The sequence below is a fragment of the Thalassophryne amazonica genome, chromosome 14 (genome assembly GCF_902500255.1).
Source record: "Thalassophryne amazonica chromosome 14, fThaAma1.1, whole genome shotgun sequence".
NCBI lineage: Eukaryota > Metazoa > Chordata > Actinopteri > Batrachoidiformes > Batrachoididae > Thalassophryne > Thalassophryne amazonica.
In genome coordinates, this window is record NC_047116.1 from 71,982,281 (window position 1) to 72,008,343 (window position 26,063).

General features: G+C 40.0%; 1 protein-coding gene and 1 long non-coding RNA gene across 3 annotated transcripts in view; one reads left to right on the forward strand and one right to left on the reverse strand.

Moving 5' to 3' along the window:
* The first annotated feature begins 637 nt into the window (after positions 1 to 637).
* LOC117524139 lies at positions 638 to 24,917 on the forward strand. The gene is made up of 3 exons (XR_004564725.1): positions 638 to 648; positions 14,114 to 14,125; positions 24,224 to 24,917. It is a non-coding gene; the product is annotated as an uncharacterized LOC117524139 (long non-coding RNA).
* A 180-nt stretch (positions 24,918 to 25,097) lies between these two features.
* Positions 25,098 to 26,063, reverse strand: part of stam2 (signal transducing adaptor molecule (SH3 domain and ITAM motif) 2) — a 55,792-nt gene continuing 54,826 nt past the window's right edge. Inside the window, exon 13 of one of the 2 annotated variants that reach the window (XM_034185867.1) lies at positions 25,098 to 26,035. In XM_034185867.1, coding sequence (XP_034041758.1) covers positions 25,852 to 26,035 — 184 coding nt within the window. In that variant the 3' untranslated portion in view covers positions 25,098 to 25,851. The remainder of the gene's footprint in view (positions 26,036 to 26,063) is intronic. The other variant, XM_034185866.1, reaches the window with a different exon arrangement.

Consider the following 26,063-nt stretch of genomic DNA (forward strand, 5'->3'; position numbering starts at 1 on the left):
AGGTGGATGCGCCCACTGAGGTGGTATCCAGATTTAGAGATTTTGACGGTATCTCGTTAGGCGCACTGACGAAGCTCGTGACGTCTACTAAAAGCACAACCTGTTTAATTGATCCTATACCAACGAAATTGTTTAAGGACTTGTGGCCCATTCTTGGACCAACTGTGCTGGAAATTGTAAATCTCTCATTGACTTCTGGATCTGTTCCTAGGTGTTTTAAGTCTGCAGTGATCAAACCATTACTTAAAAAATCTAGTCTCGACCCTAGTGTATTGAAGAATTATAGATCGATATCAAATCTGTCATTTTGTTCTAAATTCCTGGAAAAAGTGGTCTCGCGACAGCTCGTGGACTATCTCACTGAGAATAATCTTTTTGAGCCACTGCAGTCTGCTTTTAGAAGATTTCACTCCACAGAGACAGCACTTACTAAAGTAGTGAATGACCTTTTGCGAGCAATGGACTCGGATATCACTACGGTCCTGGTGCTGCTGGATCTTAGTGCTGCATTTGACACTGTGGATTACCATATTCTACTCAATAGGCTGGAGAATCGCTTTGGGATTACTGGAACTGCTCTTGCATGGTTGACGTCGTACCTGTCTAGTCGTTCCTACTGTGTATTGTGTAATGGAACCTCCTCCGATCGTAGAGACATGAAGTTTGGGGTTCCTCAGGGATCCGTTTTGGGCCCCTTGCTCTTTTCTCTTTATGTAGCACCCCTCGGGAATATATTGTGGCGTTTTGGGATTCCCTTTCATTGCTATGCTGATGACACTCAATTGTATATGCCAATAACTGTTGGGAAAGTGTCAGTACACGGACCCACAACAGGGGGCGCAAATGAACGGACAATGGAGAAAGTCAAATAACAAGGCTTTACTGTTGTGAACGTGCACAACGAATACAACCAATCACGAAATGGACAACAGTCAATTCACAAAAGTGTCGTGTGGGCAGGCTCGAAGATAGGAGACGCCTCTCCAAGGTAAGACCCGAACCACACGGCTTCCTCCGCCACAGGACCCCGGAAATACTGGAGCCGCCAAGTCCCGAACTCCCAGGTGGCCACTGCCTCCGCGTGTCGGACCTGGTACTGCTGGCGAGGAACAAAGAACAGTTAGATGGGGGCGCGTTTGCACCCAAGACTCCGAACAGCAGGGAAGTTACCTCCACCTCTCGTTGGAACAGTAATCCACAAGCTATACACTAATCCAAAAGGATACACTCCGTCAGCTTTGATACGTTACCTCGTAGGTAGAAACGATATCTCGGCAATGAGGTGGAGGTGCCGTCCTGCTGATATACCCCACAGATGATTGCCGTCAGCTGTCTCAGGTGATGGGTGACAGCTGTCACCGTAGCTGCTCACGTGAGGCGGCGGCGCCCTCTGGTGCCTGGAGCCCGCACTCCAGGCAGGGCGCCCTCTGGTGGTGGTGGGCCAGCAGTACCTCCTCTTCAGCGGCCCACACAACAAATAACTGCTGGTAATCTTACTCACATAAAGTCCTTGGAGGATTGTCTTGCATCAGTGAGAAGTTGGATGTCTAGTAACTTCCTACTTTTAAATTCTGATAAGACTGAAGTTATGGTTTTTGGTCCAGCGAGATATCGGCATCAATTTGATCAGCTAGCATTTAGCTTAGGTCCGTGTGTTATACATCATACGGATAAAGTGAGGAACCTTGGAGTAATTTTTGATCCTGCATTGTCCTTTGATCTCCACATTAGAGACATTACAAGGACTGCCTTTTTTCATTTGCGAAATATAGCGAGGATTCGTCCTATTCTGTCTATGGCTCATGCTGAGACTTTGATTCATGCGTTTGTCTCTTCTAGATTGGACTATTGTAATGCTCTATTCTCTGGCTTACCGCAGTTTAGCTTAACAATACCCATGCCCGCATGTAATCCCGTAGCATCCCGAAAGCATGAGCCATCCACAAACAGGGTTAAATCTGCATCTATGACGTGGTTATACAAATCTTCCCTGGCTCTCAAGAATTTTTCAGTTTCTGCCACACAATCATGTGGAGCGCCATCTAACGGTGTGGTTAATTTGGTGGCGGGATTCACTGTGTGACAACGTTGTATTGTTATCTCTGGAGCAGATAACACGACTTCATAGCCAGTGCGTCTAGCTTGTGTTAGGACGAACCGCTGACTGGTCAGTAAGGCATGCAGTTGGTGCGACGTGTACAACTTTACTGCATGTCCCATGATTATGGATGACGCTTTTTGAAATGCGAAGGTAGCTGCTGCTAGACCCTGATAACATGGTGGCAATCCCGTTTCAATGTTGTCAAGCTTGGTACTGTTATAGGCCAATGGTTGTTTTCCTTCTTTTGTATCTTGCATTAATACCACGCAGGCATAACCAGCTTTTTCAGCAACATACAAATGGAAAGGTTTTCCATAATCAGGGTTGCCTAACGCTGGAGCAGTTTGCATGTCTGTTTTTAGGGTCTCAAAAGCTCCAGTTGCCTCATCTGTCCAGATAAGGAGGCCTGCATTGTTTGTTTGACCTGCAGCTTTAATCATAGCACGCAGAGGTGCGGTTTTTATAGCATAGTCACAAATCCACGGCCGACTGTAACCTGCTATTCCAAGAAATGAAAGCATTTGTCCCACTGTCTGTGGTTTAGGAGCCTTAATTATAGCCTCCACTTGGCTTGGGGCTATACATCGCGTGGTCCCACACAACTGTCTCCCCAAGTATTCTACTTGTTGTTGGCAGAACTGCAATTTGTCCTTGCTTACTTTGTGACCTCCATCTGCCAGAGCATGCAGTACAGTTAATGAATATGTTTCACATTGTTCTTGGGTCTCTGATGCAATGAGGAGATCATCCATATATTGCACCAATGTGCTGGGTATGTCAAGGTGTTGTAAATCTTCAGCCAGGACTTTGTTAAAAATAGCTGGGGACAGGTTCAGTCCCTGAGGCAGACGTGTATAAGTTAATTGTTGTCCCTGAAATGTGAATGCAAGCAAGTGTTGTGAATCTGGGTGCACGGGTACACTAAAATAAGCTGAACACAAATCAATCACTGTGTACCATTTTGCTTCAGCAGGGATGCTTGACAGTATAGTATGTGGATCAGGAACCACAGGTGCATCCATTTCTACTATTGCGTTGATAGGACGCAGATCATGCACCAGCAGGTACTCTTTGGTATTGTTTTTAGGTATAGGATAGATGGGAGTGTTACATGGGCTGCTAGTTTTTACTAAAACTCCTGCTGCAATTAGGCCCTTAATTACTGGTTTTATGCCCTCAATCGCCTGAGGCTTTAGTGGATACTGTCTTTGGTGAGGTAATTTTGCTCCTGGTTTTACTTTTATTTTCACTGGTAGGACTATTTTTACCAGTCCTACATCTGTTTTGCTTTTGGACCACACCAATGGTGGTATTTGCTCTAACAGCTTCTCTTGTTGGGCCGATATCCCAATTTGTGTCTCTGGTCTGGGATTGAGCTCCACTTTTTGAGCTACAGCCTCATCGTTTACATTTAGACTAATTCGTATAAATCGCTTGTCTTCTGAAAGATGCACCTGTCGATTTTCTATGTTTTGCCATTCTCTGACTTCTAAAGCTGTCTTTACCATTGGGCCTGGGTCATGAGATTTGTGCTTTTCTGAAACTAAAAGGGTCACATGAGGCACGGCATTTGGCACTTGATACCATTGCCGTTCAGCTGAAGTCAGCTTGACAGAGGCTGCGGCCCCTTGGGGACCCAAATAGATTGCTGTAATGGTTATGTGAAATAGCTGTTGATTTATCAATGCGTCCCAGCAGCATGCATAGTCAGTTTGTTCTTGTTTGGCATCGTAGCATCGTAGTGGCATCAAGGTGACTTGCAGAGGTAAATTGGGTGGATAGGCTGCATAGTGTTGTTCTGCCCAGGGCTTCCACTTTTCCCACTCCAGTTGGAGATTTGAGTTTTCTGGTTGTAACTTCAGCCAGTATACCATGGGTTGTACGGTTCGGACCTCATCTTCTATGTCCACAAGAACCATCATATTGGTAAGTGCTTCGTCAGGAAAATGTATTTGCAGTCCTTGATGAGTACACACTATTTTGGTGTGTAGTTTGCATAGAATGTCTCTTCCTAGCAAGTTCACAGGTGTATTTTGTGAGTATAACAGGGGTGCTTCAATCATTTTTCCTGCGACTGTGACAGGAAGTGGGCATGTAAATGGTTGTCGGCTCGCTCTCTTCTTCCTCGTCTGGCTCAGCTTCACCGTCATCGGTTGCCCCCTCTGTTGGCCGGGTTGAGGTGTCGCTCCCCCTGGACTCGGAGGCCCCGTGGAACCCATTTGACAGGCGGAGGACCTGCCTCCTTGTGGCTCTCGGGTCTTTAGTGTCAGTGTGAACTTGCCGTCTACATCCATGCCCTGGTCTTCTTCAAGATTGCCTAGCACAAATTGTCCAGCTGTTTTCTCCTCATCATGACATTTATATGGGGGTGGCTCTGCTCCCCAGCTCAATGCGCTGGCTTTGGTTTCTGTAGATTTTTCCTCTGCCATTTTCTCTTTTCTCTGTTGTAGCTTGTGTGCTTCCTGTTTGAATAGAGCCAACACTTCTTTTTCTTCAGCTCATTTTTTGATATTATTCATGTTTTTCCGCTGGTCTTTAATTTCTTTTTTCTGTATTTCTACAGCAACTGCTTCACACATAACTGGATCAAATGATCCCTCTAATGGCCATTGCCTGTCCCCATTTGACCTCTTATGCCACTTTCTCATACATCGGTTGGTCTTAATGCGTTTTCCCGGATACCTTCTTAGTACCAAGTCTAACGGGGTGGTTCCCCGACCTTGGCCTTGAGCGTTACCCATATAACCCTGGCAAACACTATGTGAAGTGTTCCTGTGGTGTTCTGGTTGTCCCTCAGGGGCTGTCCTGATCCAGACTAACAGTCTGCTTGCTGTAACACCAGTTTTGTATTTTAAATTCTTAAATGGATTAAATTTCCACTTATATTCTCCATCTTCTTTTTCTTTATCCAAATATGCAAATTTACCTGTTTCCCACTGAACCTTCCTTGGGACCACAGTCAGAGTCAACCTAGGAAATAGCTCTTCCCCTGGATGGTTTGATAGTGTTATTAAATAATTTAACGGTATACTGATTTCTTTATTTGGATCAGTACAAAGCAGTTCCAACCACGGGGTTACGCCTTGATGCCAAATTGTCTTATCAGCAGCTCCCAATTAATTAGAGGGAATTATTCTTTCTTTTGTTTTAAGTTGACTACTTTAGTTATTTGCCATAATATATATATATATATATATATATATATATATATATATATATATATATATATATATATATATATATATATATATATATATATATATATATATATATATATAGGGCAGCACGGTGGCTTAGTGGTTAGCACTGTTGCCTCACAGCGAGAAGGTTGTGGGTTCAATTCCCGTGGCCTTTCTGTGTGGAGTTGTGTGGGTGTGTCTGTGTTTGTTTGTCTATTTGTGGCCCTGCGACAGACTAGCATCCTGTCCTGGGTGTACGCCTCGCGCTCTATGACTGCTGGGATAGGCTCCAGCTCCCCGCGACCCTTAATTGGACTAAGCGGTAGAAGATGGATGGATGGAGATATATATATATATATATATATATATATATATATATAACTCTTTACTTTTTCATTTTAATTAATTTTTACTGCCTAATTCCTTTTACAGGTTTAATTCTTTAGTTTTAATCAATTTTATTTCTTTAATCATTCCACAGTTTTAATTCTTTAGCTTTAGTCAATTCTATCTCTTTCAATTATTTTTAGTATTTTCAAACACCTCCTCACGTGCTTGCACTCCTGATTTTTCTTTTCCTAATATCTAACTCTCCAGTTTCCCTTTTTTCCCTGCACTATTTTATACCTAGTCACCACTTCTTTGAAATAATATCTGCTTTTATATCATATTACTCGTCTCTATTTCTGCCGTATCACTGCAGCCTCTTTTTTTTCTTCGGCTGTTATACACACCCAATTCAGCACTTTGGGTCTAAACGCCTCCGCTGTCCTGCACACTTATTAATCTTATGTGTCAGTCGGCTTGCAACTCATTTAATTAAGCGCTTCCCAGCGCGCTTGTGACTCCTGTTCTGTCTCGCCGCTCTCCTGAGCGATCACACAACAGCTCCAAATCTTTTTATACAAAAACTATTAAAACAAATCTCTACACGTCTCTGTTACTTGATCTCTGATACAAAAACTATTAAAACAAATCTCTATACATCTTTATATTGACCTCTGCCACTCCTTACTCCGTGGCTTCAAATAACTTATTTAGTCACTTATAACACCAATGCGTTATATCTGAGTATCTCTTTTCATGTAGACAACACTCAGTCGCTGCCAGCAGCTAATATATTATTTCTTTTAACAAGCTTCCTCCCGAGCTTACAGTATTTCACTTAGACAGCCCTCAGTCGCTATCAACATCTGATATATTGGTCTCTTTTTAACAAGCTCTCCCCCCCACGCTTTACAGTATTTATCTTTTACTCTGTATCTACCACGTTCCACGCATCAGCTGTGCTCCTCTGCACTTTATTTATTTTCCTCATTAATTGCAGTATTTCTATTGTGCTTCCCGAGCGTCTATTGTGCCTCCCGCACTAATCTTTTTCTTTATTGAGCTTCCCGTGAGCTTAGCGTGTGCCTCCCGCACTATTTTTTTTCTGCTTCAGTCTCTTTTTTCTATAAATATACTTATGTTACTTCTTCTCTTTTGCTTATTTTCAGTATATACTGATACCCAAATTAACCCCCCTAAAAACACAGCGCATGCTATCAGCCAGCATGTTAGTGATAAATTTAACATCAATTGTTTCCAAGCATTCAGGTTAGTCGTCATATACGCTTTCCGCTCCAGAGTTCATGAACATTTCTTATCTTTCACTCACACAGACACTCTTCTCTCCCAGGGCCACTCAATAACTCTGGGCTTTTGTCCACAAGGCCTGAGAGTTTTGTCAATTTTAGCTTTTACCAATTCACTACTCCAGGTTCTTTTAGGTAAGAGGCAATTAAAAATTTCACCTTGACTTGGGCGGAATCCAGACTCAATCTTCCAGAGCGTGCAGATTTTATAAAAAGGTTTCTGCTTGCCTTTTAGTCGTGATCACTTTTATTTACGTTCTGGAAGGTTGATCCGGGCCAACCCAGGTCACCGTGACGCCTCTGGTCCCTCCTGGCTCTGGCTTGCCAATTTATGCCATGGTCCTTCTCTCAGTTGGTCTCAATGTGCTGTCTTGGATAATGCAAAAATGACTGCTGGTAAGCTTCAGAGACAGGACACAACAAACTCAGCCTTGGACAGGACAAATGCACAGTGTGTGAGTGTAAGTTTATTCAAGCGTTCGGTAAAATGGAACCCTTGTACAAACTGAGTCTTTCGCGAGAGACTGAATATAGTCCAACCGCGCTCACCTTTTTATAGGAAACCCACGGGCATCGTTCCACCTTGATATTTATTTATTTCCCCAAACATGGTTGTCTATTGGAAGCGATCTTTAGTTCACCCTAAGCAGGTGTAGAACTAATTATCTCTATATGACAGCTGCCATCATTATTTTTGACAAACATCCCTTTCTACCGGCTGCACCTGGCATGAGGGCTCATTACTGCTTGGGTGCCAGCCAGCTTTGCTACCAGGTTGGAAAATAATTGGCAGTCTGAGCGATTAATGTGGCCCTTTGGAAGATACCTGACAGTCTGAGATTAATAGAGCACTTATTAGCTCAAATGAAATCCATTTTTAACAGTTCAGATGGAGGACACCTGATGAGTTCAAATATCGGACACACAGTTCAATTTGAGGATGCCTAAGAGTTCAGTCAGCGAGCACTCAGTTCAGACGGGGACAAAATCCTGCCTCTACAAGCCTACCATAGTAACAAAATAATATGCATAAATAAATTTAATAATACATCAGGTAGCTTCTAAAACCAGTAAAAGTCCATTTCTCAGCTTAGTTAGTGCTCATTAAGGTGGCGCACTTGCCGTCATGGCAGCGGAGAAAAAAGAAAAAAAACAAAGGGTTGCAAGCCTGTGTTTCAATTAAGACAGGAATCACCCTTCATATCCACCAAATTGACATAAAACAACATAAATCAGCTAACTTAGTGTCCCATTTCCATGAAATGACCAATACATTGTAACAAAATATTAGTTGCTTGAAATAAAATACAATTTTAAAACTCACCAAGTCCCGTTCAGCAAAGTACTCAACATCACCCACTCAGGACATGTTGAAAAACAAAAATGCCATGGTCAAAGTACAAAAAATAACTTTGAAATACACTCTTTCTGTTTGTTTTCTCTTTTTAAAGCAGTAGCTCCCCAAAGCATTTGCTCCTGTAATGCAACAGCTCCAAAATGCTGCGGGCTTCTCCCTCAATTAATGGTCTTGTTAAGCGCTGACGTAACGCATCACGTGATAAATCTGTTTCTGGGTCCAAACAAAACAACGCGTGTTCGACATGGCAGAGCCAGTGACTTTGTTTACTATAGGTAATATAACTAAGGGTCAAAAAGGGCCTGAATTCATTTCAATCAAACAGAGTAGTGGCTGTAGCTGTGCAATCGGGTGGAATTTTTCGGGGGAGTGTCCAGGCTTCTATGAGAAAGAAAGTGTATAAGGTGGAGTTGAGTATGTTCCTGCGTTTGGGAGAATAATACAGTAACAATGCTTACATCCATGCCCAGTTGCCCAAAATGACAGATATTCGCCCGAGTTAGACGAGGGCGAATATCTGTCATTGTGGGTGACGGCATGGAGGGAGGGACTCAGAAAATGCATACTGCACGACAACAGCATGTTATTTGCATTATTATCACTTACTGAGATACACAACACGTGGAATCACATTAACAATATTTAATGTCATTTCAAAATGCACGACACCCAGCAAACGTTTACATAAAAAGTTGGCTCACTTTAACTTTTGTCGTGTCAGCTGGCGCGCGCTGCTCTCCAAATTCGCCAGTGCGTCCTTTATCAAGCTGGCTGCTTTGGGTGCTGTTCATTGTCGTAGTATCCATGATAAAATCATCCGGAATATCCATATTGGGACCAACACACACTTCTCGCCTTTTCATCTTTTCCTCTGCAGACAGTTCTTGGGCTGCGCACGCTATGATGTTATTTGTTTACGCACAGGGGGCAGGTATGCCGATACGCGTTCGCTACTGTGGGTGGGTATAGCCAGGTAGCGTCGACGTAAAGTGACGCCTCAGTAAAGTGATAATAATGGTGAATATCAACACTATGACATGTCATACATGCAGATCAGGTGGCAATAGGTGGTTTTAACTCATGGTTTTCCAATATCCACTCATAGGGCAGAGCAATCTTATGTGGTGCACCAAAGAGTGTCAGTAGAAGAGATGCTTTACTACTTGGCCTGTGAATGTTGTTGAATAGACCTCTGGCTTCAACAATTAACGAGTAATGCACCGTTTACGCATATATGAATGGAAGTGATCAGAGTAGGAGGGCCTCAAAGTGTGAGGAGAGGTTGTTTTCAGTGCAGGAACACATTACAACAAGAACAGTCAACTCCATGGAAGTGCAAAGTTTGTGATGTGGCCCTTTGTGTAATAGCAGACAGAAATTGCTGTGAGATGTGACATGAAGACCAATAAAATGCAGAGACCATTTTATATATATTGTTCAAAATGTGCATTTGTGTTTATTGTTAGAACCTTTATTTTATACATTCTTCTGTACAAGATCCCCAAACTACCTTTATAAAGTGTCAAAATAGTTTATTGTAGTTTGCTGTGTGTTTTGAATAAATGTGTGAACATTATTTACCGTTTTTTTTTCCTTTCTTATTTCTGATTGTAAACCTTTATTACACTTCTAAAACACCATTATAGCATATACGAGGTCTGTGAGAAAACGATCCGACCTTTTTATTTTTGTCAAAAACTATATGGATTTGAATCATGTGCGCTTGCATCAGACAAGCTTGAACCTTCGTGCGCATGCGTGAGTTTTTTCACGCCTGTCGGTTGCATCATTTGCCTGTGGGCAGGCTTTGAGTGAGCACTGGTCCACCCAGGTGTTGTTTGTCCCGCGCCATGAGCGACTGCGTCGCGACGCGCAAATCCGTCTGCACATCTTTCATTACAAAATCTCCTTTAACAGTGGAATGTGCCGATAAAGTGCTGATCCCGACCTCTTCTGAAACTTCTCTGCTAGTCACACGACGTCCTGCATCAACAGAGCCTTAAATTTGGAAGTGATCTGCTCTTTCCAGCCTATCGATGGCCGCTCGGGGCGCGTGCGCCCACTGCCGCCGTGGGCCGTTTTTAATCCAGTTTTAATGGTCCTTAATCCATGTGATACCGATAGAATCTTCACCGAAAGCCATCTGAATTTTCCAAATGGTTTCCATCTGGCTGTCTGGCAGAGTTTCTGAAAAAATTTTCATGGAACAAAGCGTCAGGCGCTACGCCATTCCTAAACAATAAAAATCCGACAAGGGGGGTGGACCAATGCTCACTCAAAGCCTGCCCACAGGCGAATGACGCAACCGACAGGCGTGAAAAAACTCACGCATGCGCATGAAGGTTCAAGCTTGTCTGATGCAAGCACGCATGATTCAAATCCATATAGTTTTTGAAAAAAATAAAAAGGTCGGATACTTTTCTCACAGACCTTGTATATTCTGAAAGCACAGGTTGTCCTGAAAAAAAGAGACATACTACTTGATTTTGGGATGCAGGGTGAGCTTTTAACAGCAATAATAAAACATTTTTGGGCAAGTGAATGCCCAAAAAATGTCCTCGGACCCCTAGATCTTTGATCACACATTTTGTTGTCTAATATACCGGTTATATGAACATGAAAATATTTGATGTTAATACTGATTATTTGGATTCTTAATTTTTCTATGACTGATATTTGGGGGGGGGGTGCATGGAGAGTTTTAACGGATTAATTAATGTTTTAATGTCTTCAGGTTAAGTGGAGAACCAGGAGGTGAAGTCCTCATCTTGTGAGTGCCCGATCTGCAAGGACAGATGCCATCACATGGCTGCCTTGTTAATTTGGGTTGAGAAAAACCTGTATAGGACTGATGTGGCTTGTGGTTGGTCAAGACCCAAAACAAAAAAAAGGCAGATGAGGTTGCAGCCAAACGAGTGACTGAAATGGGTCCAAGCCAAACTACAGGTAAAATAATCACTTTATCTTTGCTAATAAGCAAACCTTTCTCTGTGTTCTTCTTTTCAGCTGGAATAAAGAATCCCCTGTCAAATGACGACAAGCAGTGGGTGGTTAGTGGCCTACAGGTCCTGGGACAATTCACAGGTCTGGCTCGGATAGCCGCACCAGAGCCTGTCCAAGTATGTGAAAACAATTAACAATTAATTAAATGCAATACATATGAAGTGCAGGAAACACTGATATTATGGGTAGCAATCATGTTTTTTAGAAGATCCCCATCAAGACCTATGATGCCATCACAAGGAACTCTGCTTTTGGTGAAGCTTCTGACAAAAAGGACTTCATCCTTCAGAACATGAAGGTATCTGATGACCTGAAGACCAACATAGAGAGGGCAACAGTGGGACAGAGGAAAAATATTCTGTGGTTGGTGGTGGATAAATAGATATATTAAATATAGGTTTAAAAAAATGAATGATATATATTCTATATGTTCTTTGTTTTTCAGTTATAATTTGAAGTTCTTGATAAGAAAATGTTATACACTTAACTTTGTGTTTATTTTATTTTTATTGAGCAGTTTTTCCTCATTGGGTGAGTATATTTCATTCATTCATTTTCTACCGCTTAGTCCAATTAAGGGTCGCGGGGGGCTGGAGCCTATCCCAGCAGCCATGGAGCGCAAGGCGGGGTACACCCAGGACAGGACGCCAGTCTGTAACAGGGCCACAAACAGACAAGCAAACACAGACACACCCACATACACACCTACGGACAATTTTTAAAGATTCCAGTCCACCTAACCTGCATGTCTTTGGATGTGGGAGGAAACCGGAGCACCTGGAGGAAACCCACACAAACATGGGGAGAACATGCAAACTCCACACAGAAAGACCACGGGAATTGAACCCACGACCTTCTCGCTGTGAGGCAACAGTGCTAACCACTAATCCACCCTCTATTCTCTCTTCTTCCAGGTTTGCCTATTGCAACAGGGTCACAGCAAGCAACTTCGGTCTAGTGCTAGCTGCCATCTGCCTTATGGTTCAAGACCCTCAAGGGAGAGTACAGCATATCTGATGGTGTCAAGGTAGATCTTTAATAATACATGTACACTTATTACTTACTGTATTACTTGAACCATTTGCAGGGTTGGGTAGGATTACTTTGAAATGTAATCCAAAAGTAATCAGATTACAAGTAATCCAAATGTATACATACATACATGTAATCCACATGTATTCTTTCAAAGTAATCCTACCTAACCTTGACAATTTGTACCAAAAACTGTTAATTTGCTAGTGCAATATTTTCTTTTGACATCAGGTGATTTGGTGAATTTTCATTTTAGATTTTTAAATTATAATTACATTTTTAAATATTACATTTATGATACAGCCCTCAAATTATGTCCAGGTTGACTGGCTATTTATAAAGGAAAATATATGCACTTCATTACTCTGGGGTGAACATAAAATCAATAAAACAGCCATGCCACCACTGTTTACTTTTTCTTCTTCCAGGCCATAGCCTGGGGCCTGATCCATGAGCAAACCGCCATCCAGGAGTACAGCGCACACAGGACAGGACTTCTAATACAGGAGAGAGGGTTGTATCTTGCCTCCAGTGGTCTCCTTGGGGCGTCTCCAGATGGCAGTGTCTCAGCTGATCACATCATTGAATCAGATCAAGGGCAATTTATACCTGACAGGAGCTACCAGGTGTGACATGGTGGTGTGGAGTCCAACAGAATTCGTCATCATTCCACTGATCAAAGATCCAAGCTGGGCCCCCAAAATTCTTGCCTTGGAAGGATTTTACAGACATATTTCTTCCAAAACTACTGTCGCATCAAGCATCTTGATGCTGTATACATGTACATGTATGTGCTCAGAGTGGTCCTATGTTACAGTGGTTCTATGTTAGAGACAGTGAACAATATTTCCCATTAATTGTGTAAAGTTTTAATTCAGTTTGTTGAAATCTATTTCAAAATCCACCCAGGCAATATATACACATGTAAAAAGAAAAGTGTTTGACAAATCCCCAGAGCAAACATGTCTTTTTTGCTACATGAAGTGGAATAGCAGTAAGGTTTAGCAAATGATATCCTGAATGCACTGACACAAAGCTACTGATGCAGCTACTGGTATTTGTAAATGCATGACAGATCACACATTACATACATATATGACTGCAAATACTGTTTATACCAAATAATGTTCAAATCCCATATCAGCCAGGCATGTCAGAATACAGTTTTGAAATGAGTTCAACTGGTGAAAACAAATTCTACAGGCTTGACAGTCTGTTGCTGATCAAATAATGTGAAAAATTAAATAATGTAAACATTTTCAGCTAAATGTACATGGAATGGAAAAAAAAAATCAGGTTTCCAGCTCAAACTTCCTTGAGGACTGGTGTCTGGAGAGTCACAGACAAACACATTACTTTACATTTCTTGAACTGATAAGGAAGATGATCCAAAATGGCAAATTCTCTGGACATGTATCCTGGCAACAGAGATCTGCCTCTTGTTGATGACCTCTTCTTGTGTGAACTGGCCATTCACAAGGACAGCGGGGATGTCGAGTGAGGCACCTTGTGGGAAAATGTCTCTGATGGTGAAGCGCTTGTCTGCAAGCTCTGTGTCACCTGTTTGGAGATGACTGCGGATTCCACAGTCCGAAGTGATGGCCTTGTCTGAAGTGCTTCCTCTGTACAGGTTGCTGATGAAAGTGATGACACCATTGGGAGCCACACTAACATGTGCCTCTTCAGTGTGGTTCTGCCTTTGTACTGGCTGTACAGTTTACACTGGTCATTCAAGTTTTCTGTATTACATACTGCAATTTCAGTACAATCAAGAACAATCCTGCAGTTTGGAAAGGGTAAAAATCAGGCTGGGAGACTTGTTTGGTTCTTTGCTCTGGAAGGGATGTTGTTTTCCATGAAGTTGACATAAAGGATGACATACAGAGCACTGACAACTGTTAGGAAAACATTCTGTCACTGTAGCTGTGCTGCAGTTGAACCAAGTAGCCAAGTCCAAATGTCCAAGATTCAGGTGTAGTTTGATCAGTCAGGAACACCTGATCAATCAGAGACATCCTGGAGACACCCCATTCACAGTGGTACTTCATGGGACTTCGCAAGCAATCCTTCCAGGAAGCGGACAGTGGCAGCGTCCGGTAAGCCAGTGTAGTACTGTACTGACTCAATTTGAGAAAACCAAAATGTTTGTTTTGTCCAATTTGTCCATTGCAATTCTCAAGCTGTGTACTTCTTCCTTCAAATACTGGTTTTCTATCTGAAGGACAGTAACCTGTGTGTTTTCTGGCTTATGAGAAACGGTGGAGTTTGTACTGGCGTCTGGTGCAGGAAAATCCAGGTGATCTTGGTCATTGGTGCTGTAGATAGGGAGATTTTGTTTCCTCTGCTTTTTTTTTTTCTGGACTTGGAAAGTGAAACGAATTGCCACCATTCCAAGCAAAGCGTGAAGGTGCATCTGCTTTTCCTTGTGGGAAGTGCCAACTGCATACCCTTGCAATGCAAGTTGGGGTGAAATCAGCATGCCTGCAAAATCTAAACGTAATATTTGGAGTTACATAAAAGTATTACAGGGACATATAAAATTCACAACATATTTGTAAGAAAAAAGCTTTAAAAAAATACCAAATGTAGGGTGCTCGGTGCATGCTGGGTACATACATATAAATGAATGACAGATTGACTTAATTGAGCTCAGTCATGCTGGAATTGTAAGGGAGATCTGTGAGGCATATGTTTGTCAGAAAAATAAACAATTGTTCTTTAATATAAAAATAGTAAACATAAAGAGAGGAATGGGCAAGCAGACTGGTAAGGTTGACATAAATTGCCCGGCGGTATGTTGGTGATTCTTAGACTACGGGCACTTATTATGTCCTTTGATCATATTGTATGAAAAACAGAAAAAAGAGGACATTTCATACTTTTATAGTTATCTTTAAAATGAAAGTGTAAGAAATTTGTTCTAGTAGTCTACGATGACTTTTTCACCTTTTTTTCAGCATCATTATATGCAAATATTGCCGTTTTGTGCTTGTCCCACACCCAGACTTTTGATCTTCAATGATAAAAATGAATGGTAAAGAAACGTTTTTTCTAATGTTTTAAAATATCTCTGAATAAAATATGTGTAAAATAAACAAAACATAATTGGGGTATTCAGTGTCATACAACTGTTGTGATTTGTTTTAAACAAAATGTAGTTGTCCCACACTATTGCCGTAATTTCCACCACAACACTGTAATGTCCCTAAACAGTTTGTATGAAAGATTGTTTGGGTAGTTTCTATGGAGATAAACAGTGACATCAGAGCACATGTATATACCGCCAAATCACAACAAACAGTTGCCCCAAGGCGCTTTATATTGTAAGGCAATGGTGTGGTGGAAATTACATTTACAAGGCCAATAGTGCCCGTAGTTAAAGAATCACCCATGTATGTCTGTGTGTGTGTGTGTGTGTGTGAGGTTGACTAAATTCACAAAGCAATTTATAAATCTATAATATCGGAAAACACATATTAAAGATTTATGGTTATGTAAATTGATGAAACTCATTTAATAAATGGTTGGTACAGCTGCTACAGCGTCAGCAATCAAAACAAAAAGACCAAGGTAGGGGCCTACCTGATCAGTTGTAGCCACTTCTCTGTTTGTCATCGGCTGGGAAGGCTATAAAACGACAGCTCCGGTGATGTTTCCGACCTATTGACACATTCTGGCACACGGCACTGTGGTATATTTACAATGTTTTACTTCGAAAAAAAGCTCAGCTGATGCAAACGACCAACGACGACAAACAGCCAACAAAGCGCAAATTTTTTTGTTTGGACCTGGAAGTTGAAAATCACGTGGTGCGCTACGTCACACTTAACAACCCCATAGCAGCAGAAAAAGAAAAAACCCGGTTGGCTGTGGCTAGTTACATGGGTTACGCTGTAATGTGACCTTTCAAAATAAGAGTCTAAACATGTTTTCTATAACTAATTTAAATAATGAAATAAAATAACATGAATTTACCATTTTTTCCCAACCATTTCACAATTTTAACCCAAATTAAGTCTTATACAATGAATTATAGTAATTAAACATGTTGACCTATTTATTGTCTTCCAATTGTAATGTATTTCTTTGTGGCTATTTTTTACTAACAGGCTTTTATTTAATGAGGGCTTTGTAAACCAGGGTTACACTACACCTACTCTAGATAACCCTCTCAACTTGAGAGAAGATGTCATTATCATAATCGCTCATGAACTCGCTGAATCTGCACCAACCACATCCTCGCTAGCCATTGTTTACATGGCTACATGGCTTTGAAGCGCCGGAACTCTGCAGATGCCACGGTACATTGTGGGACGCACAGGGGGATTATGAGAAACGTTAAAGTACCAAATACATTTTTTCTGTAGGCCATGGTAAACTGAGGCTGATTCTGTGTTGTTTCATCACGTTAAGTGGTACTGAAAATGTGCTTGGCCCATGGACTAAAATCAGAAATCCAGAACAGTAGCCAAGTGCCCCTGTGAAAACTTTAAAGTTCACTATGGCATCGCTGAAAACATAGTGATGAAGGGCCAGATCAAATCTAAGACCATCAAAGAACTCTGGGAGGTTGCAGGAGTCCAAAGTGAAAGGTTTAACAGAATGCTCATAAACATGCTTGGCACACTAAAAGGTGAAGACAAAAGGCATTGGCGTGACTTGTAGATGTAGCTTTTTGTCGTAGATGGGCAGTTCTCTCCTCTACAAACAGAGAAGAGCTGGTTCTAGAAGAAACCACTCTATCCTCTGCGGGCAAAGGAGAACTGATCACAGAAAAGAAAAGCAGCTCATTTCTTTTGACCTCATACAGTGGCAATGTTAAAATTTATTTAAATTAACGTCACATCTGAAGTTTTATAAAGTGAAAATATCAGAAATATGTTTTAGTTTTAAAGTAATGCACTACTTTTGAAGGTTTTAGTGTGGACATGCTGTGTCCAGGTGCACTATGGGTTTTCACAACAGAAGAAATGCATTTGAGATGCACTGATCAGGCTCCATAAGGACAACAGCATTAAACTCTTTGTATATTGTGCGTAAAACTGGGTTCTCTGGGTTTATAGACATTGTTATTGTGTTTGTTTTATGTAAAAATGCCAGAAGCAGCGCAGGTTGCTTCTCAAAGCCAAAAAGTCTGTTAAATTGTGATTCAGGCCGTGTGATATAACCGGCGTCAAAATGCATAGAACACTGCCATCTACTGCTGACCGTTTATATCACAGTGTTGTTGACTGCAGGATTTTAAAATTATCTGTAGGTTTTCAAAACCTGAGACCACACACGTGGAGATAAAAAAAAAAAAAAATCATAGATCTGACAGGTTTAGTTGTACAGTGTGTGGTGTCAGCCACACGGTAAAACCAACACACACAAACAGATTTCACACACGAACATTCCCAGGTCAGACACTTCGCTTTCTGATTGGCTGCAGGTCACATTTAGCTCCTCATGTCCTTCTTAACAAACCACACATGGCAGCAATATCTGATAAGATTATATTTAGCGTCATCACGATTGTCTGGTCATCCTTAAGATTGTCAGAAGGGGAATATCGGATCTGATATCAGCCTAATTATCTTGCCATGTGAACCAGCTTGATGTTAAGACACCTCACGGAGCGACTGATTGATGCGTTATGACACCGCACTGAACATGTTTTCACTATTATTTGATTTCTTTGTGCAACTGACATAGTTATTCAAGCATTCAAACGGCGGTTCCTATCACCACACAACTCCACCAACCACACACAAGAAAATTTTTTCACAGTTTTTGTTCTTGAAAGAAACCTCGTCTCCCTAACCAGATAGAGTTGTGATGTCATCACGTGTGCACTTAGGTGCTATTTAGTGGGATCTTGAAAATTTATTTTTATATATACACAAATGAGAAAAATGACATATTTTACAAAAGCACATTTATTTGTAAACACCAACATGTTACATTGATTCACTTGTGTTGGTTTTTACATAGAATGAGTGAATCAACCAATCAATATGAGCGGAGGCTTAGTTTATCCATAATCCCTTTGGCGCGTTAATCTTCAAATCTTCAGAATTAGTGCATTATTTTAAAATTAAGATATGTGTTTTATATGACTTTGTACATTTTAAGAGTTTACATTAATGTAGTTATTCTATCTGGAATAATTTTATTTATAAAGCAAAACCATAATTCAAACTTGCTTTCCATTTCAAGACCTCTGCCTCATCGCTGGACCACTGTATCCTGTCAGGGTAAATGATGCTTTCCTACACCAGGGGGTAGAAAAGACAGTTGCTGGCTCATTGGCTGTTTGGGTTTATGATCGCTATTGGTTCTATTAGAAGCTTTGGTGATGTTTAAACTCAAAATCAGCTTCTTATTAGCTGAGAGAGTATAGGAGCCAAAATTGAAAGTTATCGGTTATCAGTAGACTCTGATAAGTTTTTAGACAGTTTATGGGTTTACTGTTAAAAAAGATAACTTTTCAGTTAGCTGATTACCAGTTATCGAGGCTAACTTTTTGGTTAACTTTTTGGTTAGCTGTACCCACCACTGCCTACAACTGTACAAAACAACCGAGTTTACGCTTTATGAGTTTGTTTCGATGGCATCCTCACTTGCCTTTAATGTTCCCTTAAATCAGATTTTTCTGTGTCGTGACAATCTTCAGTGTATCTTCAACATTCTTAGAAACTAACTGGTAACTCTCTTGTAGATGTGCTTTCAAATTTTGGACATACCGAAAGTGAGACTGTTAATAACTACAATTTAAGGCAGAGGTCTCAAACTGACTCCAGAAAGGGCAGAGAGGGTGCAGGTTTTCTTTGCAACCACACACTCCACCAGGTGATTTCACTGATCAACCTCACTTTGAGCAGATGGAATCAGTTAATCAGTAGTAGTACTACATATCCCTATGTACAGGTGGGTGTAGAGTTTAAGGGGGGGGGGGGGGGGGGGTTAACCCAGGTTAAACCCCTGATTGACAGGAGCCCACAGAGGGCCCCAATACAATTATAATACTGACAAAATAATGACACTATAAACTTAGAATCACCCATATATTTTATTTACAATGTATTGATAACACTAACTTTATTCTCAATGCTCAATGCTCCCCCACCCCCTGCTCAGTCCACCTGCTCCCTCAGACTGCTGCAGACACTTTTCACAGAAAACGAGTGCAGGAGAGGCAAGACAACTCAGAGAGCAAAAAAGAAAAAGGCTTAGACAGGAGAAAGAAGTGAAAGGTTGACAGTATATCACCCAGTGTTTTTATAGGCAAGGTGGGTCTGTGATGGAAAGTTCTGGAATGTTAGCCTGTTGTCTGTTCCTAACTTCGTCTATAAGGTAGCTCACCTTTATCCCCATGTTAGCTCATATTTCTGAAGAAAACTCTGGATTTAAAACCTGCACTGATTATTTAACTAAAACAATTGTTTTAGTTAAATAATCAATGCAGGCAAATGTTTAGCAAGTTGCCCAGCTCAAAAAATAACTAATACTCCCCACAGACACGTCAGAAGCAGCACCACGCCTGTCAGCCACCACCCACCCCCGAACAAGCCCAGGAACCCCTGTGTGTTGAATTAATCAATTATTATGGAGAAAAGCCATTAAGTATAAAAAATTATTCTGAAAAAAATCTTCAAAAATTCAGAATTTACCCCACCAATATGGACACACTGATACCTGTTGTATAAATTCACTATCCAGTCATATGCCAATTCTCTGGTACCATATTTCTGTAATTTACCCAACAGTAAAGTATGATCTATAGTGTGAAATGCTTTCTGTAAATCAAAGAAAACCCCTACAGTGTATTGCTTATTCTCAACTGCATTTGTAATTTGTTCGACAAAGTCAATTAAAGTCATTGAAATAGTATGATTCTTTGTACATCAATATTGCTGTTTGCTGAGTATATGATGCTTAGCTATAAAGTCATTTAACCTCTTAATGAACACCTTTTCCAAAATTTTTGAAAATTGTGGTAACAGTGAGATTGGCCTGTAGTTTTAAAAGATGTTTGTCACCACATTGGAACAGCAGTACCACTTTAACTATTTTCACTTTTGAAGGAAATTTCCCAGTCATTAATGACAAATTACAAATATAAATTAAAGGATTAACAATACAATCAATAATATTCTTAATCAAAAGCATATCAAAATCATAACCGTCAGTCGATTTTTTTTTCTTTTAGTTTATGAATATCAATAATTTTGTTCATCCATTTCTTTAATATACATTGAATCCAAAATTTTATTGTTTTATTATAAGCGCCTTGAGGCAACCTTGTGATTTTGCACTATATAAATGAAAATAAATAGTAATTGAAATATTGTCCATAGAACACATTTTAGAGTATACAATTGAATTTGCAAAGTTTTTACTCACATTAACAAAGTAATCATTAAAATGATCTGTAATAGCTTTATTTTCCTTAACGATTATGTCACTATTTGGGTAAAAAAAAAAAAAAAGATGGATAGTCTTTAACAACATTTTTCCTTTTGATAATTCCATTTAAAGCTTCCAAGTGCCTTTACTATTTATTTTTTTTCCAATAAATTGCTATAGTACTGCTTCTTACAAGACCTCATAATGTTAATTTGTTTTTGTATATCTTATATTTTCTTGTACAACTTTTTACATGCATTCTGAAGTTCCTTTGTGAGCCATGGTTTATCAACGTTTCACTTATTACCAATTTTTGACACAAAAGGGCAATGTTTATCATAAATTGGAAGAGTCGTATGAATTTTCTATATCCTCAATATAAATCACACCAATTTTGATGCATTAAATCCATTCTGAGAGTTTCAATAGTTACATCTGTTATTTTCCTTACAAAATTAGTAGTTTCATTATGATCGTATTTACCAACTGATGATTGGAAAGCAACAAAAACCAGCAAATGATCACAGACATCACTAATGAGTAGTCCACCCATTAAATTCCCTACATTAACATTTGTTAATATATTGTCGATGTACTCGTAGTTATCCTAGTTGGATGTGTAATCACTGGATACAATACCATACAAAAACACAGGATTTAAAAATTCCATTATTTGTAATTGACTATAAGAATTTAGGAAATCTATATTAAAATCTCCACAAACAAATAAAAGCTTATTTTAATTGTACATTTGTCAATTTATCCACAAAAATATTTATGTTTGATCCAGGAGCTCTATAAACACAGCTTATTTGTTTTGATTTTTCATATGTTGAATAATTTCACTTTGATAATTTGAATTAACATAAAGTGCCACATCACTGCCCTGTTTTGTTTTGTTTTTTTCTCAAATTTGGACAGTGACAGTTTTGGTTATTTTTACTCTGTAAACCACAATTGTTAAGTGGATCAGTCAGTGAGGTAACGAGTTCAGGTACCAACATGCAGGCCTGAGTACAAGTCCCAGTCACATTTCTTGTCTTTGTCCTTGGGTATCATCTTCACTGTTTCCATCCACCCAGATATAAATTGATACTTTCCTTTACTAGGGAAGTGCTGGTGTTGTACACAGGGAGGGCAGGCCTGATTACGAGCAATTTAATAGCTGCCCAGAGTAATAATCAATAATATTAAAGAAATTAGATTCATTAACAGATTAATTTATTAATTACAGGACAATATTGTAAGTTGGCTGCATTACAAAAGCAGGCTTAAAATGCTGGAAGAAAGAACATTCCCTGGAATATTTGAATTTTACAGAAACCTTTCCAGCAGACAGGGGTTTTTTTTGTGTCCGATTTCTACAGAAAACAAGGCATCCAGTGGTACATTTACAGAGCTAAGGTGCAAACATCAACACCAATAAAGCAAAGATATCTTACATCTAATATACAACACTTTTGTATGAGGCAAGAAAAGGAAATGGATGGGTGAAAATGACTTTTTATCATTAGCTATAAAATGACTATATCAAAGCTCCTTTTAATCCAGTCTTTATCTGAATAAAACCAGCAACTAGTCTGCTCTGAACTTGATGTTTTTGTTTACACTTTGTCTGGAGAATTAAAGACAAAAGTATATTATACAAAATAGAAAAGAATTTCACAATGTTACAGACAGGGAAAAAAAACTTTCTTTTTTTTTAGGCAGATCAATATTTCATCAACTCTCAGATCTGAGGACTCCATCTCAGCAAAATATTCTCAGTGTCCATCTGTTACAGTTCGAAACGCCACGTTGCAGAGACCGGGCTGACCACATAACCTCCATCCTCTGCTGGTGGTGGTACAGTTACAGTAGTGTTCAGAATAATAGTAGTGCTATGTGACTAAAAACAAATACGCAGGTGCAAAAAATTATAAGCTGTTCATCTACAATGATCTCCAATGCTTTAAAATGGAAAAGAAAAAAAAAAAAAAACAGACGTGTGAAAGAAAACGGAAAACCATCAAAATGGAAAGAAGAATAACCAGAATGGCAAAGGCTCACCCATTGATCAGCTCCAGGATGATCAAAGACAGTCTGGAGCTACCTGTAAGTGCTGTGACAGAAGACACATGCGTGAAGCTAATTTATTTGCAAGAATCCCCCGCAAAGTCCCTCTGTTAAATAAAAGACATTTGCAGAAGAGGGTACAATTTGCCAAAGAACACATCAACCTAAAGAGAAATGGAGGAATATTTTGTGGACTGATGAGAGTAAAATTGTTCTTTTTGAGTCCAAGGGCCACAGACAGTTTGTGAGACGACACCCAAACTCTGAATTCAAGCCACAGTTCACAGTGAAGACAGTGAAGCATGGTGGTGCAAGCATCATGATATGGGCATGTTTCTCCTACTATGGTGTTGGGCCTATATATTGCATACCAGGTATCATGGATCAGTTTGGATATGTCAAAATACTTGGAGGTCATGCTGCCTTATGCTGAAGAGGACATGCCCTTGAAATGGGTGTTTCAACAAGACAATGACCCCAAGCACACTAGTAAACCAGCAAAATCTTGGTTCCAAACCAACAAAATTAATGCCTCGCAGATGTGAAGAAATCATGAAAAACTGTGGTTATAGTACAACTAAATACTAGTTTAGTGATTCACAGGTTTGTTAAAAAGCAGTTTGAACATAATAGTCTTGAGTTTGTAGCGTCAACAGCAGATGCTACTATTATTGTGAAGACCCCCTTTCCTACTTTTTTTTTTTTTTACTAATACTTGTAGCCCAATTTCATAGCCTTAAGAGTGTGCATATCATGAATGCTTGGTCTTGTTGGATTTGTGAGAATCTAGTGGTACCTTGTTTCCCATGTAACAATAAGAAATATACTCAAAACCTGGATTAATCTTTAGTCACATAGCACTACTATTATTCTGAACACTATTGTATGTAACCATGGCAACATTTAGAATGTCCACAGCAATGGATAAAACTCAAAATACAGAGAGTATCAGTGATAAACTCAAACATCTTAGTATTACCTATTTTGCATATATCATAAACAAACTGTACAGAATAAAGATCCCACACAGACACAGATGACAGGAGGGCTCAGAATCATTATAAAGGGATGATAAACCTCAGAGGAAATCAAGACATGAGCTTCCTGGGTGCACCCAAAACCCTGTAGTCAGTTCACAAGCCTGAAATGTGAGTATAAAATACACAACCCTCTCAAATGGAGCTGAGGAACACATGACGACTGCAAACCTCTGAGATACAGCAAAGCAGCTTCAAGTCATCTAGAAAACACAAGTGTACTTCAGACAATCCAAAAACGGCTACACTGACGATGCTGGTGAGGAAAATGGAGCCACAGCCTTCTGCAGATTTAATCAAAGCTTGTTTGACAGGAACAAGTTTTCATTCAAATTTCACACATTTCAGTGAACTAGTGAAAACTGCACCAAGAATCAACTACACCATGACAAACTCAAAATTCAACTGGAGATTGGAAAAAAAGGGGTTAAAAAAAGCAAAAAAAACAAGCAACTGTTAGAGGATCATTGTTTTAGTGATGTCTATATTAATGCGGATGAAGATGGAACCTTATTTCAAGTTGGACTGTGTCCACTCTAGTTTACTAGCATGTTGATTTATGGATGGACCGTTTTGAAAAGCCTCACTGTCGCCATCTGTCTGTTCATATGAAATCCCTTACGTTTTCCAAAAGCCCTGTTTCCAGAGCTAAAATGTAGTGCAAGTGTGAATGTGGCCAAAACATGATGACAGCCGGCGTGTCCTCACAAGGAGCACAGTGGGTTTGGTCTCACCAAGAGCTCCACTCACAGCAGTGGGTGCAACTCTCCAACCTGTACCAGTTGACATTTCTGTACATAATAGTTCACCATATTTTGTTAGTAAAGGTTTGAGTGACAATTGTTTATCCTGTTAATTTCCTTTTTAGTGGGACAGCATAGCAAAAGAATTGTTCATTTTGTGATAAAAGCATAGAACTTGGCGCACATATTCTAAATTAAGCAATGTTTATTTTCAGATGTGGAGCCATCCTGGAGCTGACATGAGCTAATGAGCTGCAGGGGGTCAAAAAAGAATTACAGAGGTCAAAATTTTGAAGTACTCCAATCATATTGAAAACTATACCACATTATTTGTCTGATCATAATGATTCCAAAAAGGTATAGTTTTGACTATGACTGAATGTTCTGGTGTTATGGGGTAAAAACAGCAAAAATGGTGACAAAGGTCAGTTTCAGTTTGTACAAGGGTCAAAAGTTAAAATTCCTTCAATTTTGGTAAAATTGAAGGAATGCAGATTATTGGTTGAGCTGATTAATTAATTAATTAATTAATTTGTGGAATAGTTTGCACCCTCTGTCATGCTTAGTTATGATGTTATGGGGTAACATATGTCATAGAATCCAATGGAAGTTGAACCTGTTTGACCTTTACTTTGGACACCAAGCATTCAACACAGTCAAAACTATTCCATTTCTTAATCCTATTAGCTAGTTCTATGGTTTTATCACAAAATGAACAATTGTTATGGAAATTTTAGTGAAGCTGCGCCACTTTTTTCACAAAACTGCAGTAGTGAAGGTAAAGCATACAACAGAGTTTGAGAAAACTGCAAAGTGACTGCAGTGGAGTCTTAAGCCTCTTCAACCTGCAAGACAAAAGGCCTTCCAATAACTTAAAAACACTCAAAGCAGCAGAAGCGCAACAGCAGTAAAGTCATGCATTTAAATCTTAAAATGCGAATGTCTTCAGAATTAGACAATTTCTCTATGTGAACCCTGCATTGCTGCGTGTGCCCGGCCATTCTTCTGTGTTGGTTTGTGACTGCACGAGAGAACATCAGCAGCTTCTTCATGTCAGCCAGGAAAAAGAAATGTTCAGGATAAAGGCCCCTGCAGCTGCAGCTATGATTATCCCTACACACAGTAACAGAGGATATGAACACACTGTCCAGACTCAACTACACAAAAGACCTGGATTATGGACAAACCCCTATCATGTCATTTTATCCAGGTGTGGTCAGTTCGGTTTGCCAGGCACAATAATCACACACACAGTAATACAAATGAACACACCACAACAAAGTGAAACATTTAGGAGATGTATCTTTTGCGGTTGTTCACTTTTACAGAAGAGGCTGCTGATAATACGCTGGCTGCTGCTGAGGTGCCGACTGAGAGGGAGCAACCATCGGATATGACACAGGAGGCATGTTGGAGTTGTGATAGGTCGACATGTCCATGGCCACACCCGCCTGTGGGTAAGGGGCTCCAGCAGCTTGGTTGATATACTGAGCATTCATGCCACTGCTGTGAAGAAAACAGTATATATATTTTA